Here is a 14,390-nt window from a genome sequence, read left to right as displayed (position 1 = left end):
CCCAATTGCTTCCTTATAGCCCGATACAGTTTATAGATAGGCCTACATGACTTAAGTTGCGACTCTTTGCTTTCTCCTCTTGATTCGATAGAAGAGGGTACACATACACATCAGCAATAGCCTATACTTTACTATTCAACAGACTACATGATGGAATAACACATTATTGTAATTATACAATAATTATAATAATGGCTTCGGTATAAAAGAGGTCATATGGGTGTAAGAAGATATTTGCTCAAATGTCTCGACAACTGTCCATGGTGCTGAATTGAAGTTAAAGTACTAACAGCTTTGAATTTAATTGAAAGTGCTAACATTTGAATTTAAGTGAAAGTACTAACAGCTTTGAGTGTTTAACATATTTCGGTGTTGAGTAGATAAGCGATTGGCCATACTGTCCTGTGGCTGTAAAAAGGTTTGGTTCAGGACTCTAAATTATGCTTTGCATGTCGGAATTTCCCACAAAAAAACCCACCTGCACATCCTAAATGAACATTGTGTAAACCAGCATATTTCAAATCAACCTAAGCTCAACCAGCTAGAAATCAAAGTTAGTTTATTCAACCATCCTTGAGAACGTTGCCCTCGAATAATGACAAATGATGCAGTCTTTGTGGAGGATCAACCCAACATTAACGCATTAACAAACAGCAGCGCTCATTCTTGTTCAGAAGAATAAAGGCTGTGGCACCATCTCCTGGGCACATGGCAGACTGCATTCAGTATCTGCGACCTTCTCAATCAATTCAACAATCTCATCTATGGATCAAATTTGGAATTCGTATTAAACCTTAATGCGTCCCAAATAATAATAAAAAAAATAATATCTATTCTTGAACTAGTCGACCCATAGGCCTACATGTTCTTGTGAGTCTATTGTTGATCCGTCTATTGTAGATCCGTTGATCATGAGGCGGAGAGCAGGACAGCGCGTATCCGCCTTTTTGAATATGTATCATAACACGATATATTTCTGTTAGCCATAATAACCAACAAATCGTGGAACAGGCAACTGTGTCACTAATGTAGTACACTATCGTACACATCAGTGATTCAATCGTGTGATTGGCTGCTGGTATCCACGCCCCTTTCCCCATGCCCCTCCTTCTTCGACCAGGATTCTCCCTATTAGTCCCACCCCTCCTCGTTCCGTACCGGGTGTTAGCAGCATGGTGAGCGGTTGTTGTCGGGTGCAGAGAGTTACATTTTGACAACCCACTGCTCACCGAGTGGCCTTTCTTGGATCCCATTTGCTCGATCTACATCCAGGAAATGGCTTCTGCGGGTCGCATGTGCTGTCGCTTGATAGAAAGAAACAACAGCACTGGACATCCCTTCACGTACAGGGTTAGAAACACCGCAAATGAGATTAATCAACGCTGGTGTTCCAGCGCTACGCAGAAGGAAAATGAAGTTGAACTCTCGCACCCCAGGAAAAACTTCGACGCAGTCCAGAAAAACATTGCAGGACAGGTAAATCATTTGTATGGGTCATGACAGGTGACAGGTTTCTCTTCGTATGACGTTCCATTGCATAACTTTTGAAAGTGAAACCAGGCTACATATTAACGTTGCAGTTAAAAAATTAATACTGGCCAAACATGTTCACTATTTCAAGACGTGCATGCACACAAGAGGGGACCTATGTTACTGAGTTATTACGTAGTGATTTACCTTACACATTCTTGTTGAAGCTCTGACTAAAACAAAGTGCACAACTGGAATACAGGGGATAATTTCGTTTGCAAAAAGTTAGTTATTAGAACTCGCCATGGGAATGTTAACTGCGGTCATGACCCTACGGGGAAAACAGGACCGGATTTGAAAACAATGAACCAAAAAGATTGCAAGAATAAGAAATACGTGCTGGTCTACGTTTTACCCAAATGTCCTCCTCACCCTTTACTTCATCCAAAAAGAGGGGAGAGATGTTTTATTTTTTAACAAGAGTTTGATTCTGATGATATACAAACAAAAAAACGAATACATTACTTAAAAAGCACTGTAACCCTCTAACAGCCCCTTTATTGACAAGAGATTGGGTCAAGACAAGAATTCAGGCTGCCAGCCTCTCGAGAATAGGAACATATTACTTCTCCACATTGCTTTTAGATCAGTTTTGCACCACCAAACTCTCAAATGTGCATTTGCATTTATGTTGTTGGTGTCAGACTGTGTAGGCTGACAGTCCCATCATGTTCTGTATTGTTATTCTCAGTCACCTTGGGAAGAATTGCTTTCCCTTGCATATGGCATCAAAATGTGTTATCAGACCCATAGGTACATTCATTTACCGTTCCATTGAGCAGTCTTTGTGAATGAGGCTCCTGCCTCAACAGTAACACAATGACTAACTAAATTGTGATCCACAATCATTAACCAACTGAACCCTGTGCTTGCCCTTCCCAGGAGCTAGCACCCAGCCCCTCGACGCGGAGGCTGCTTCTAAAGGACGACACCTTACCATTTTCTGCGTTCCTGACTGACAGCTTTGGCCGAAGACACAGCTACCTCCGCATCTCCCTCACAGAGAAATGCAACCTGCGCTGTGAGTCCCACCCGTCATAAAACAGTTATATTTACATTTAGGGCATTTAGCAGAGGCTTTTATCCAAAGCGATTTACAATTACAATTACAATTACATTTGTCCATTCCCCACGTACAACAAAGCTAGCTAGGATAAGATGCTACACAAGTACTAGAACGACATACCATAAGTGGGTACATTAAGTGCCAGGGCGTACAACATACAATAAGTGCGTAGGAGTAGTTCCATAAGTGTCCATTTAATTCACTTCAGATTCACCTAAAACACAAACAGGCTGAAGTGTTATCTCGTCACTCCATTTCTTGAACCTTTATATGCCAGGATGAGCAGAGCCTAACCCAGTACAATACACATGTGGGAAGTAGCATTACTATTATATAATGCATAAACTTGTAATTATTGTTTGTTACTATTTATGATTTTCAATAATATAGTATATAATTGGACTCTCCTCCATATATGTGTATATATATATATATATATATATACATGTATATATGTGTGTGTGTGTATGTATATGTATATGTATCCAATACCCATTGAACTAGGTTGATGGTCCATTCCCAGCTGTGATGTTGTCCCATTCCCCTCTCAGGTCAGTACTGCATGCCGGAGGAAGGGGTGAAGCTGACGCCGCGGACGCAGCTCCTGACCACGGCGGAGGTTCTGAGCCTGGCCCGCCTCTTCGTCCACGAGGGGGTGGACAAGATCCGGCTCACCGGCGGAGAGCCGCTCATCCGGCCCGATGTGCTGGATATCATCGGTGAGGCTCCTGCGTTGTAGACGGCCGCAGTGCGAGGAGAGGTCCCCTCTGTGGCGCCTTGTGTCAGGGATCCAATACCTGCAATGCTGTTGGAAGTATTGTCTAAAGGTGTCCGTCTGAGGGTAGTCTCAAACAGGGAATCTGAATCAAAGAGTGGCGCCTGCTACGAAGCTCTTTCACGTGTCACTGTTGGACTCCTTCAGCGGGGCAGGGTTCCTGTTACTCCACATCGGTTTGGGGCAGCGGGCGTTGGTTTTAGATGTGTTGAGCAGAAGATGATGGCTCTATTTGTGCACAAGCTCTTGTGAGTGACGCCAGGAGAACGTCAGAACTTCAGTGTAGCAGATTGGATTTGCTACGGCGTAGCTCTCAGCCAGGTCCAGCCAGAATCTGTGATTGAAACTGTTGAAATCATCCGAGAGAGAACCGTTTTGTTCCAGTAAGGGAGATTTGTGTGGCTTCGGGGCCATAATCAGGTGTCATGTGAGGATTCACGTGCGTGTGAATGAAGATCAACACAACTCGTCACTTGACTGGCCTTTGCCCTGACCTGCCCTGACCTCCTCCCTTCTCTGTTTAGATCTGTGAGGTTGTGCCGTCGTTTGTGTGTAGTTCCCAGCATGTGAGCGTTAATTGTCTTCGGTAGCCATCAGGTTTGTGTCACCTGATGGCGAACAATGAGGAGTGTTACAAAACACTCCTCATTGCTAACTGCTTAAGTGTTGTTGTGAATTGTTGACCATCTAATTGTAAAAAATAGGCCAAGGTATTGAAAAATGTGTAGAAAAATATAGCTTTCCCTGTATTACAGCATTGGGGTACAATACAATGTATTTGATTTACTTTATAAGCTATTGATAAATTTTGAAATGTTGTGTTTTCTTAATCGGTACAGCATCGTCTTCCTTTTGTTAATGCGTCATTAATGGTTATGCGTCGTCGTTTTCGCTGCCCTTTAGCTGAGTTGAGGAAGTTGGAGGGCCTGAAGACCATCGCCGTGACGACCAACGGCATGAACCTTGGTCGGCTGCTGCCCAAGCTGAAGGACTCAGGCCTGGACCTCATCAACATCAGCCTGGACTCACTGGTCCCCGCCAAGTTTGAGTTCATCGTCAGGCGAAAAGGTATTCGTACACAGGAAAGAAATCTATGCTAAGAACCAACGCTACCCCTAAAAATATATGGAGCAAAAAATGTAGAAAATTGATTTCGAAGTGAGCATTTCTGAAGCATGGGAGCTTGGTAATTAAAAGATCTGTAATTTACATAGTTTTTTTTATTAATATTTCTTCAATGGGGATACTGACTTTGGGAAACTGACATTTTAAACTTTTGGGGGGGTCACAAAATAAGGAATGGCACGAAAAACATGGCGGTGTGTGCATGTGTTCCCATTGTCTCATTGCTGGAGACCCTAAATCCAGGCCACCGTGGGCCCGCCATGTTGGTTCAAAGACTGCAGCTTCCAGCACTAGACTTTGTGCTCTTCACAAAGCATCGGGGGGAACAGCAGGGCAGTCCCGGTGACGGAGGAACAGAGCTACGGGTGCTAAGGATTTGGGGAAAGGGTGGGGGGTGAACCTAGCCAATGCATGACCTGGGATGAGAGTGGTGGAGGCCGAGAGAAAGCGGGAGCGGGGCCTAGCAGGGGGACAAAGGCAAAGACGCAGCACTGCTCTGCCATACTTCTGGGCCCCGGGCCAGATTTCAGGTCTGGCAAACATTGACAGATGAGGCTTTACGCCACAGCACATTGTCACATTTCTGCCTGTATGCACTTTTAAAGTTGTGTAACTATTTGGAAGTTTACAAATTGGTACTTTCAACGTTGCCTTTTAGGTTTCTTGCTACCGGTAGCAACTGTTTTAGATAAAAATACACAATGAAATGCTGAACTTGACCTGGATTCTTGGGTTCAATAGCTTTGACTGCTCTCACTGCTCTGTCTAATTGTGTTCATAGTACATAGTTTGACTGGTCAAATAAACAGGGTATATAGAAACACACAGGCCAATAGTCCAAGGGAACACAGGGCCGATCATGTTATATAACCCACAAGCCTACAAGTGAGCAGTCCACTGTTTAGCATATTTTATGAATAGCAAGCATCACTGTAATCATGGTTACACGCTCACCTGCTGCTACCGCAAAGCGGCTGTTGCCTGCTTACTGAAACTAAATTGAATGTGCGTGACAGCAAAGCAGGCAGCCCTGCCTGAAAGGCAAAAAAATTCAAAAGCATTTTTTTAATACAAATCATAAATGAGCAGCAGGCAGAGTTTAGGCAGCTTGCTGGACAGTGAGTAGGCATCAGTCTGAATTGAAGACTCAACCACCACCACCATGCTTTCATTTCATAGGCTTCCACAAGGTGATGGAGGGCATTGACAAGGCACTCAAGATGGGCTACAACCCTGTCAAGGTATGGCAAAGCACACCATTTGTCTGTCTCCTCAGCCATGCTGAAAGCCAAAGCCATCGTTTGACGTTAAGCCTCCGACAAGGCACATGTTCTCTTTTTTGTATGTAATTAAGGGCCGTTTTTACATCTAAGAGGACTTAAAAAAAGTCGTAGGAATCACGTTTCAAAATGTCAGAAACGGATATAACATTTAAATGCTATTTAAAAGCTCTGCTACAGTTAAAAGCAGGTGAAAAACTGCGGGGCCAATCCATTGTGAACTGAACGCACATAGACTGTATAGAATACAGGTTAAACTGACGATCCAAATGTGTACATTGGTGGAAACTATCTTTAAGACTTAAAAAAGCTTGTACATGTGTAATGGTTGAGATCTGGACTGCATCTATGGATGAAGGGAGCTTATTTCCTATCTATTCATTGTTGATCTATGGTCCATTAGTATTAAAAAAGGCTTGTCTAATTTGATGAGACACACAGCATTGTAGGCTGGACAGTGTCATACATTCTACAATGATTTCCTTCACCAGCAGCACAGCCTTGATGTTTTTATTCCTTTAAATTGTTTTACACAAACACCATCATATACCGTACACTTGACAATTAAAATACAATTGTTATGATAGATTTATTTATTACTTCTTGGTTATTATAACAATGCAGATAGGGACATTTGTATATGTTGATATTGTGTTCATGTTATTCTTAAAAAATTGTATTCAACCAAATGGGTATATTGATACATTCTCCCATCGTTAAATGCATTGATGCGTTTAACCCTTCCTATGCTAGTAGGAGTAGTGGGCTGCCTGGCTCACAGGGGGGCAGCCGGAAACCAAGTCCAGTGTGTGGCGCCCTCTTGCCTTGGTAACGGGCCGGGCAGGAGTGTTGACTTACATGTTTTTGTTGTGTGGGCGGAAACCGGAGCACCAGGGGGAAACCCACTTAAACACAGGGAGAACATAGCAACTTAAACACAGGGAGAACATAGCAACTTAAACACAGGGAGAACATAGCAACTCCACACAGAAAGGTCCCTCCCCGCCCAAACAGGACAAAACACATGTTGCGTGTTGACTAGGGGTGTAACGGTACACTAAAGTCACGATTCGGTACGCACCTCAGTTTTGAAGTCACGGTTCGGTATGTATTTCGGTACAGCAGTTTTTCTTTTTTATTAAACTTTTTTTTTTTTTTTTGATTTTGATTTGATTTATTAAATTGTATCAAACAAATGCCTTACACAAATGAAAAGACATCAAATACAATTGAGGATAAAAGCACAATAAAGTCCAGGACTTATTTCCATTGTGGTCCTCAACACAAAACATCAGGACAAGACATGGCAGTCATAGAGTATGTAATATTCAATAAAAACGTTTTTCAAAAAAAAAAATATATAAAAATCTTTTTTCGGTACGTACCAAAATGAAACGTGCATCGAATCGTTAGACCCATACCGAAAAATTTCGGTACGAATGAGTGTATCGTTACACCCCTAGTGTTGACGGCTCGGTTTCAGACTGAATGTGTGCGGCCGTCCCCATCAGGTCAACTGTGTGGTGATGCGAGGTCTCAACGAGGACGAGATCCTGGACTTTGTAGCGCTGACGGAGAAGAAGCCCATTGAGGTGCGCTTCATCGAGTACATGCCCTTCGACGGTGAGTACTGCCGGTCAAGGCCTCCCCCTTGAGTTTCACTAAACACCCTGGCCTCTAGCCAAAAGACCATTAGTCAAGCGCATGTCAATGAAACTCTGAAGTTCTGTGAAAGCAATAAAGTTTCAATGACACTCACTACAACCAGGGCGAATGTGTTAAAACGCCACAGGTCCGGGCTTCAGGCTGAAGGGTTTTAGGTTCTCCCTGAGACCACTTTCACGTTTGATAAAATCAGGTACTTCGTCTTTTCTTCCAGGAAACAAGTGGAACTTCAAGAAGATGGTGAGCTATCAGGAAATGCTGGATTGCATAAAACAGCAGTGGCCCGCCCTAGAAATGGTTCCCGCCGGACATGCAGACACAGCAAAGGTCAGCTCCCTCCGCAACATGCTGGGAGGAACTACCCACTCGGGAACACCAGAGCGCTCAATACATGTTTGTTGCATTCACTCTGTCAAAGGCAACACGGATGAAATGTAAGATGTTAGTATATCAGCATCTCTGCGCGAGGCTCGATAGTAAGGAAACAAGACGTGCAAATTTAATTGATGCAATTTAAAGAGCAACTTAGATTACCGCTCAACACACACTTACGTTAGACACAGTTCCTCCTCTGCTAGAAGAGTACCAACCCTGAAATAGGCACTTAAAAAGTGTTGTTCTAAGAAATACCGCAAAGTGCCTCCGGTCCGAAATTACTGACGTTAGCATTCCTGCTTGTTACACATGCATTAGAAACTACTAACGGCTCAGAACATTGTACAATAAAACATCCTCTCTCCGCTCACACCTCAGGGGTATAAAGTGCCAGGCTTCGCGGGCAAGGTGGGCTTCATCTCCTCCATGTCGGACCACTTCTGTGGCTCCTGCAACCGCCTGCGGCTCACCGCAGACGGCAACCTCAAGGTGAGACCTCAGCACTTTTTGGAAGCCTTAGCAGCACGCTGACCGTGTGCACGTGTGTGGCCAAGCGCGTGCATGTGTTTGGTGTGGTTTTTGTGTTTGGTGCAGGAAGTGTCCTGCTCACTTCTCTCTCACTCTACTTTGTTGTGCACCAGGTGTGCCTGTTTGGCAACTCTGAGGTGTCCCTCAGGGATGTGCTGCGTTCGGGGGCGACGGAGACGGAGCTGCTGGAAATCATCGGTGCGGCGGTGGGACGGAAGAAGAAACAGCATGCAGGTATGATTTATAATATATCATAACACGGTGTAGCATGTTAAAGATATCACAAAAGATGATGCACTGTGTGGGACTTGACCCTAATCCTATTTTGTGTCACGTGTTCCATGGCAAAGGGGATTGGTTGATTATATTCATGGTATAACGATACCATGAATCTAATCAATAAATCCCCTTTATATCACCTGAATAAATCACTGTTATTTAATATGCCAGGAGTTGAAAATAAGTCCTAGTTTTCTCTGTTTCCCTTCAGGCATGTTGAACCTCTCCAAGATGAAGAATAGGCCCATGATCCTGATCGGTGGGTGACGTTGCTGTACGTACAAACACCCATGGACACATAGAGACAGCAGCCTAAGCACAATGAACTATCCAGTATGACCTAGGCCACTGTTTCTCAACCTGTGGTACGTCTACCACTGGTGGTTACACGAGGGTATTGCAGGCGGCACGTGGGATTTTCTAATTGAAACCATAATATAAATAAATAATGCTATAAAAATATTATAAATATTGTTCCGAAAATATAGCATTATGGCTTTTAATGATTTCAAAAATAGTGTCGCTGTGTGTGTTCCTTGAAATGTCATAATATATAATATATAAATATATATAATATAATGTTCCAATTATGTTTTCCATTTCTGTTTTGTGTTGATTTGTGTTTTCTAAATAAACACACTGGGAGCTTAAGCAGCGTTGCTCTCCTTTTCTCTCCACTTCGTCTCCCACTGGCTCTGCTAATGCCTTCTTGCAGTAATAGTTGTGTAAAAAGGGGGCGCTGGCACTCTTTGCTCCGCCACGGCATCTGTATTTATCTATTATTTGACCGCTTGCATGTACGGTGCTCTGCGATAGGGCAGGATGACAATTCAGCGGTTCACCTGACGCCAAAGGTCGGGAACCACTGACCTAGGCCAGTGGTTCACCTGACGCCAAAGGTCGGGAACCACTGACCTAGGCCACTGCACTGCCTGGGAGCTGACAGTGATGAACTTGTATCCACAGGGTCGGCTACCCAGAGGTCTCTCTTTCTGCCCAAAGTTCCCCCGGCCGTGGAGAGAGCTTCCCTTCCTGGCCTGCCCATCGCACGTCCCTTTCCCCGCCCCACGACCGTAGCCCCTCACCTGGGGCGCTCGTGCCCCGCCGCCAGAGTCTCCAGTCCAAACGGTTTTTGGTGCCTTCCAGACGGCTTTGTCGGCTTATCCCGGCTCGCTGAAGAAGGAGGGGCCGTCGGTCTTCAGAAACCAGCACCCGCCCCTTCTTATGAGCCCAGCGATGTCCTTCATGTATCTAACTACCCCAACAACCCCTCCACACATTTTCAAGCACGCACACAACATGCTAGTGGCACGGACACGGCCCGCCTCAGGTACGCACCAACCTCGGGTTCCCACGCAGCGCCGCGCGGCCACTCTCTCGGTGCCCCGGGGAGTCCCGGATCCGGTGCACGTCTTCAGAACGGCAAAGCCCCCCTCACCTCCAACCACAGCCTCAGAATGTACCAAAGACCCGCCTCCAGCCCGCCGCCCCCCGCCCAGGTCCCGCCCCAGACCGAGAGCCCCGAAGCAGCCCACACGGAGGCGGACACGGCGGCCGCCACCACCCGGCTGACGCACACGGACGCGCAGGGCCGCGCCGCCATGGTGGACGTGGGGGGGAAGGCGCCCACGCGCCGCACGGCCTCGGCGCGCGCCACCGTCCTCCTGGGCGCCGCCGCCTTCCGCCTGCTGCGGGACAACCAGCTGGCCAAGGGGGACGCGCTGGCGGCGGCGCAGCTGGCCGGCGTCATGGCCTCCAAGCGCACGGCGGAGCTCATCCCCCTCTGCCACCCGCTGCCCCTGGACCACGCTGCGGTGGGCCTGGAGCTGGACCCGGCGCGCCACGCCGTGGTGGTCACCGCCAGCTGCCGCACCACGGGCCGCACCGGCGTGGAGATGGAGGCGCTGACGGCAGCGGCCGTGGCGGCGCTGACCCTGTACGACATGTGCAAGGCGGTGAGCCACGACATCGTCATCACGGAGCTGCAGCTGGTCCGCAAGACGGGCGGGAAGAGGGACTTCCAGCGCGCGCCCTGAGACCGCCGCTCGGTTGGAAAGTGTGTGTGTGTGTGGGTGTGTGTGTACATCCCGCTCACTCCTCTGATATTGATGATTGATTGTTTTTGTTTAGTTGTTTTGCCCTTGCTCGCTAGCATTGTCACATACTAGCTACAGGGGTCCAATCAAAATCAAACTAGTGTTTACTAATGTTGTAACTAATGTTATTGACATAATTGTATTAGTGTCTCTCTCTTGGTTAGGCTACATGGGATGAGTTGGAGCAGTATGTAGAGGATCTAGTTGGTTATATCCCCTTGACAGCATCAGCATGTGTGGATGTGTGAACAACGCCCTCTTTAGTGGTCAAATGTGCCACTGATCAATCAATATTTTTCAAGTGACGTGTCATCCCCTTTTGACTTCTGACAGCTGCTAAAGAAGAATGTGAAGTATTGCATTACTGTTGAATCTATAGCTGCTCCTATTATAAGATTGAAACTCCCAGATAAAAGGACAAGAGGTTCATTTAAACTGATTTTTCCGCCCCATTTTTAACAAGATCACACTGGTGCTTACTGATTACAGGGGTGGCCAATCATAGACCCTGTGACTGAAACATGCTGATGAAGTAGATGGATAGCCACACAAAGCTCTGATACATGGACTACTGTATAGCATCCACATTCCATAGAGAAAGCTCCTCTCCATCCTGTGCACATTTGAATCCCAACTTCCAGGTTTTTTCCATTCTGCCATGGTGCATGGAAAAGGCAGCAGACACATCCAGGCACCTGTTGAAGGAAAGTGTTTGGTGTCGGAGCCTCACCAGTAGCTTCCAGTGCCAGTCCAACTGGGAACAGCCTCCAGCTGGTGTCCCTGATAACTCCGTCCTGGTCTACACCAGAAGGGCTTGATTTAGAAACATGACAGACACCAGAATCTGGTCATGGAAGTTTGTATTTAGGCCCAACTATAGGTGTAATGTAAAATATCGCTCTGAATATAGGAATATAGCTTAATGTAATAACATGCCAAGTAGTTGAAAGTGGTGAAATGCCATCGCAGATTTAACACATAATGTAATTTGAAAGATTGCACAAAGATGCAATACAGGAAAGTGCCATACAAGCTTCCTTTTAGACTAGACTTTTAGATTAAAGTAGGCTACCTTTGTCACACACAAATCTTCAGTTTGTTAAGAAGCTAATCAATTATCATTATAGTTTTATAGCAACTAACAATCTATTCTGGTCAACAACAGATAAGTTGACCAGAATAAGCAACACTGCAAATTTCCCCACTGTGGGACTAATAAAGGATTATCTTATCTTATCTTAAAGCTATATTTGAGAATGCCCCACTATTATTGTGATCTTTTCACGGCTTCAAGGATCTCTTTGTATTCACTGGAATTAATGACAAAGTAGACACAATTTAATTTTAATTTAATTTAAGACATAATCCTTCAGCTCAAACATCTCTTCCTCAGTGATTACCTCTCTATCGTAGTTAAACTTGATCAATCCCAGAAAGCCCTTTTCGTAGTAATTCATCGTTCTTCTCCAAAAGTTGGCTCCTTTCTTCTGGGTCACTTCTCACGATTCCTGTAACAAATGCACGCATATGAATTATGCTAAACATATCCAGCATTGGATAGTAGTTAATAATTAATTATTATTAATTAATTAGTTATTTGTTCATTTAATAGTAGGTAATACAAACCTGCTTGGTCACTTATTTGCTGGGAAACAAATGGGTGAGCGATCATCATGGCTTGCTTCAACATTGGCACCGCTTTTCCCCTTACGTGCGAGAACCCCCTTGTGGACAGAATACATTCAGGGTGAGGGCGCATTGGAAACATTCTCTTAAAGACCGGGTAAACCAAATTCAGTATTTTTCTTCTTATCATATTAATTAGGCCTTAAATGTGTCCCTCAAAACATGTAAAAAATATTTTTCCCATTCATCATTTCCTTGAGGAGCTAGGCCTCAGAGAATGTTCTGTGTGCAGGTTTAAAATGGGCGGGTCTACATCGATGACCGCTTTATGTAAAGCGGTCATACTCACATAAACCCGCCCCCTGCTGCCCTCTAGGTATAAATACATTAACCGCGCACTAGCATTCTGTGGTTTCACCCGTCTATGGTTTTACCGCTCACGAGTCTGGTTTGAATTGTCAGTTTGCAGCTAGCTTGCCCGTTATGCCTCTTCAACCTCGTTGGTGCATCTTCCCTGGATGCCACAGTGGGAAACGTAACGTTAACGGTTCGTTTACTTTATTTAAGTTTCCGACCGAAGACCGAAGACCTCTCCGGTGATGGGCGTGGTTTCCTGGCCTGCAGCGCATACGCCCCCACCGTCCTGAGCCAGGGATTACTGCTCATTTTTCATCAACTTTGAAGCATAATTTTATATACTTCGCGATTTTTTTAGTCCTTCAAATTTGGCAGGGTGGTTAATAATATATTTTCCTGTGGTATTATAAACTCAAAACCCATAATTATTCTTGGTTTACCCGGTCTTTAACAGTCCAAGGGCCCTATTTTAACGGTCTGAAACGCAAGTATGAAACGCGAAGCGCATACAGCTTTGTGGGCAGATCTCTGGTGCTGTTATGGGGTCAGTACAGTCTCATTAATAATGAATGCACAGAGAAGGATTCACAAATGTATTTTGTGATTTATATATAAATGACTCTTCTCACAAATACATTTCAATGCACACACAAATGGATATCGGTATGTAAAAATATAAAATAAATCCATAAACAAAAATAAGTTTCACAAACACATTTCTGATCCACACACAAATGTGTCTTGTTTTAAATAAATGCAATATAAATCCATAAATATATGAATTTAAAAAGTATTTGCAATTTTCCTCAAAAATGTATTTGGCTGTTGTTACATTCATATACAAACTGTTAAACTTGAATTTACAAGAAGCTTTTCATTTGTGAACTTTGCATTTGTGTGTGAACTGGGCTGTATTTATATGTGGATTTTTGAGACTCTCCTGAGTCAACCCAGTCGCCAGAGAAAAACGTTCCCACACTGAAAAAAATAACTCATAAGATTTACTTAAAGAAATTATTGTAAGTATTTGCACGCAAATGATTTAAGTAAAATTTAATGCTGCAATATTAAGTTAACACTCACTTGCCAGTATCAAGTAAATTCTACTTACCATAAAACATAACAGTTGTGAAGATATTAAGTAACAGTTACTTAATTACATCCAAGTTTTAAGTTATATTTATTTAAACAAATTAAGTAAAGTCTACTTGTTTTTCATAGGCAGGAACATCATTTTACTCAAAATTTTAAGTAAATTTTATATATCTGTAGTATTTGCTGTTATGAAGTAATTTAGTAGATTTTAATTATTTTCTTGTGCTTGACATTTAATTTACTTGGTTGTGTTAGTTACGTTACTCACTAAAATTAGGTAATCATTGCCAGTTTTCTTTTGATAAATGTTACCAAATAAATTTAACCAATACTCTATGCATTTAATATATATGTATCACATATCACACAACTAAATTACAATGCAATTAAACAGTTTATGTTTAATTTTTAACAGTTTAACAAACAAGAACTGTCAAAGTAAATCCACTTCTCAAATATGCAATTAAAATCTTACAAACCTACACATTGAAACAGTGCAATTTCAACATTTAAACCAGTCCTCTGACTAGTGCACTTTTAAGAATGCAATTAAAACATTAATGAAATAAAATCAACTAAAAATAAACAGCTTA

The 14,390-nt window shown here is 43.8% G+C and overlaps 1 protein-coding gene across 2 annotated transcripts; it reads left to right on the top strand.

The window, feature by feature from the left end:
* Window positions 1-1,155: 1,155 nt before the first annotated feature.
* On the top strand, window positions 1,156-11,158 carry mocs1 (molybdenum cofactor synthesis 1). 2 transcript variants are annotated; one of them, XM_084482221.1, is made up of 11 exons: window positions 1,156-1,476; window positions 2,413-2,551; window positions 3,148-3,315; window positions 4,275-4,439; window positions 5,676-5,737; window positions 7,288-7,399; window positions 7,656-7,768; window positions 8,195-8,305; window positions 8,458-8,578; window positions 8,835-8,882; window positions 9,590-11,158. In XM_084482221.1, the coding sequence occupies exons 1-11, from the start codon at window positions 1,276-1,278 to the stop codon at window positions 10,657-10,659; spliced, it is 2,310 nt and encodes a 769-aa protein (XP_084338347.1). In that variant the 5' UTR covers window positions 1,156-1,275; the 3' UTR covers window positions 10,660-11,158. The 2 variants fall into 2 exon arrangements, with proteins under 2 accessions (XP_084338347.1, XP_084338348.1); XM_084482222.1 differs by having other exon boundaries at window positions 8,835-8,897; window positions 9,590-9,730.
* Window positions 11,159-14,390: the final 3,232 nt, after the last annotated feature.

The sequence above is a fragment of the Micromesistius poutassou genome, assembly GCF_964030765.1.
Source record: "Micromesistius poutassou genome assembly, chromosome: 17".
Taxonomy (NCBI): Eukaryota; Metazoa; Chordata; class Actinopteri; order Gadiformes; family Gadidae; genus Micromesistius; species Micromesistius poutassou.
This window is presented reverse-complemented; position numbering and strand designations above follow the sequence as displayed.

What these genes read in the sequence shown, in the direction of transcription:
- mocs1 (XM_084482221.1), top strand. Translation starts at nt 1,276, where the DNA reads ATGGCTTCTGCGGGTCGCATGTGCTGTCGCTTGATAGAAAGAAACAAC. An exon ending in GACATGCAGACACAGCAAAG is followed by an intron (nt 7,769 to 8,194) that starts GTCAGCTCCCTC and finishes CTCACACCTCAG; the next exon opens with GGGTATAAAGTGCCAGGCTT. An exon ending in TAGGCCCATGATCCTGATCG is followed by an intron (nt 8,883 to 9,589) that starts GTGGGTGACGTT and finishes TTGTATCCACAG; the next exon opens with GGTCGGCTACCCAGAGGTCT.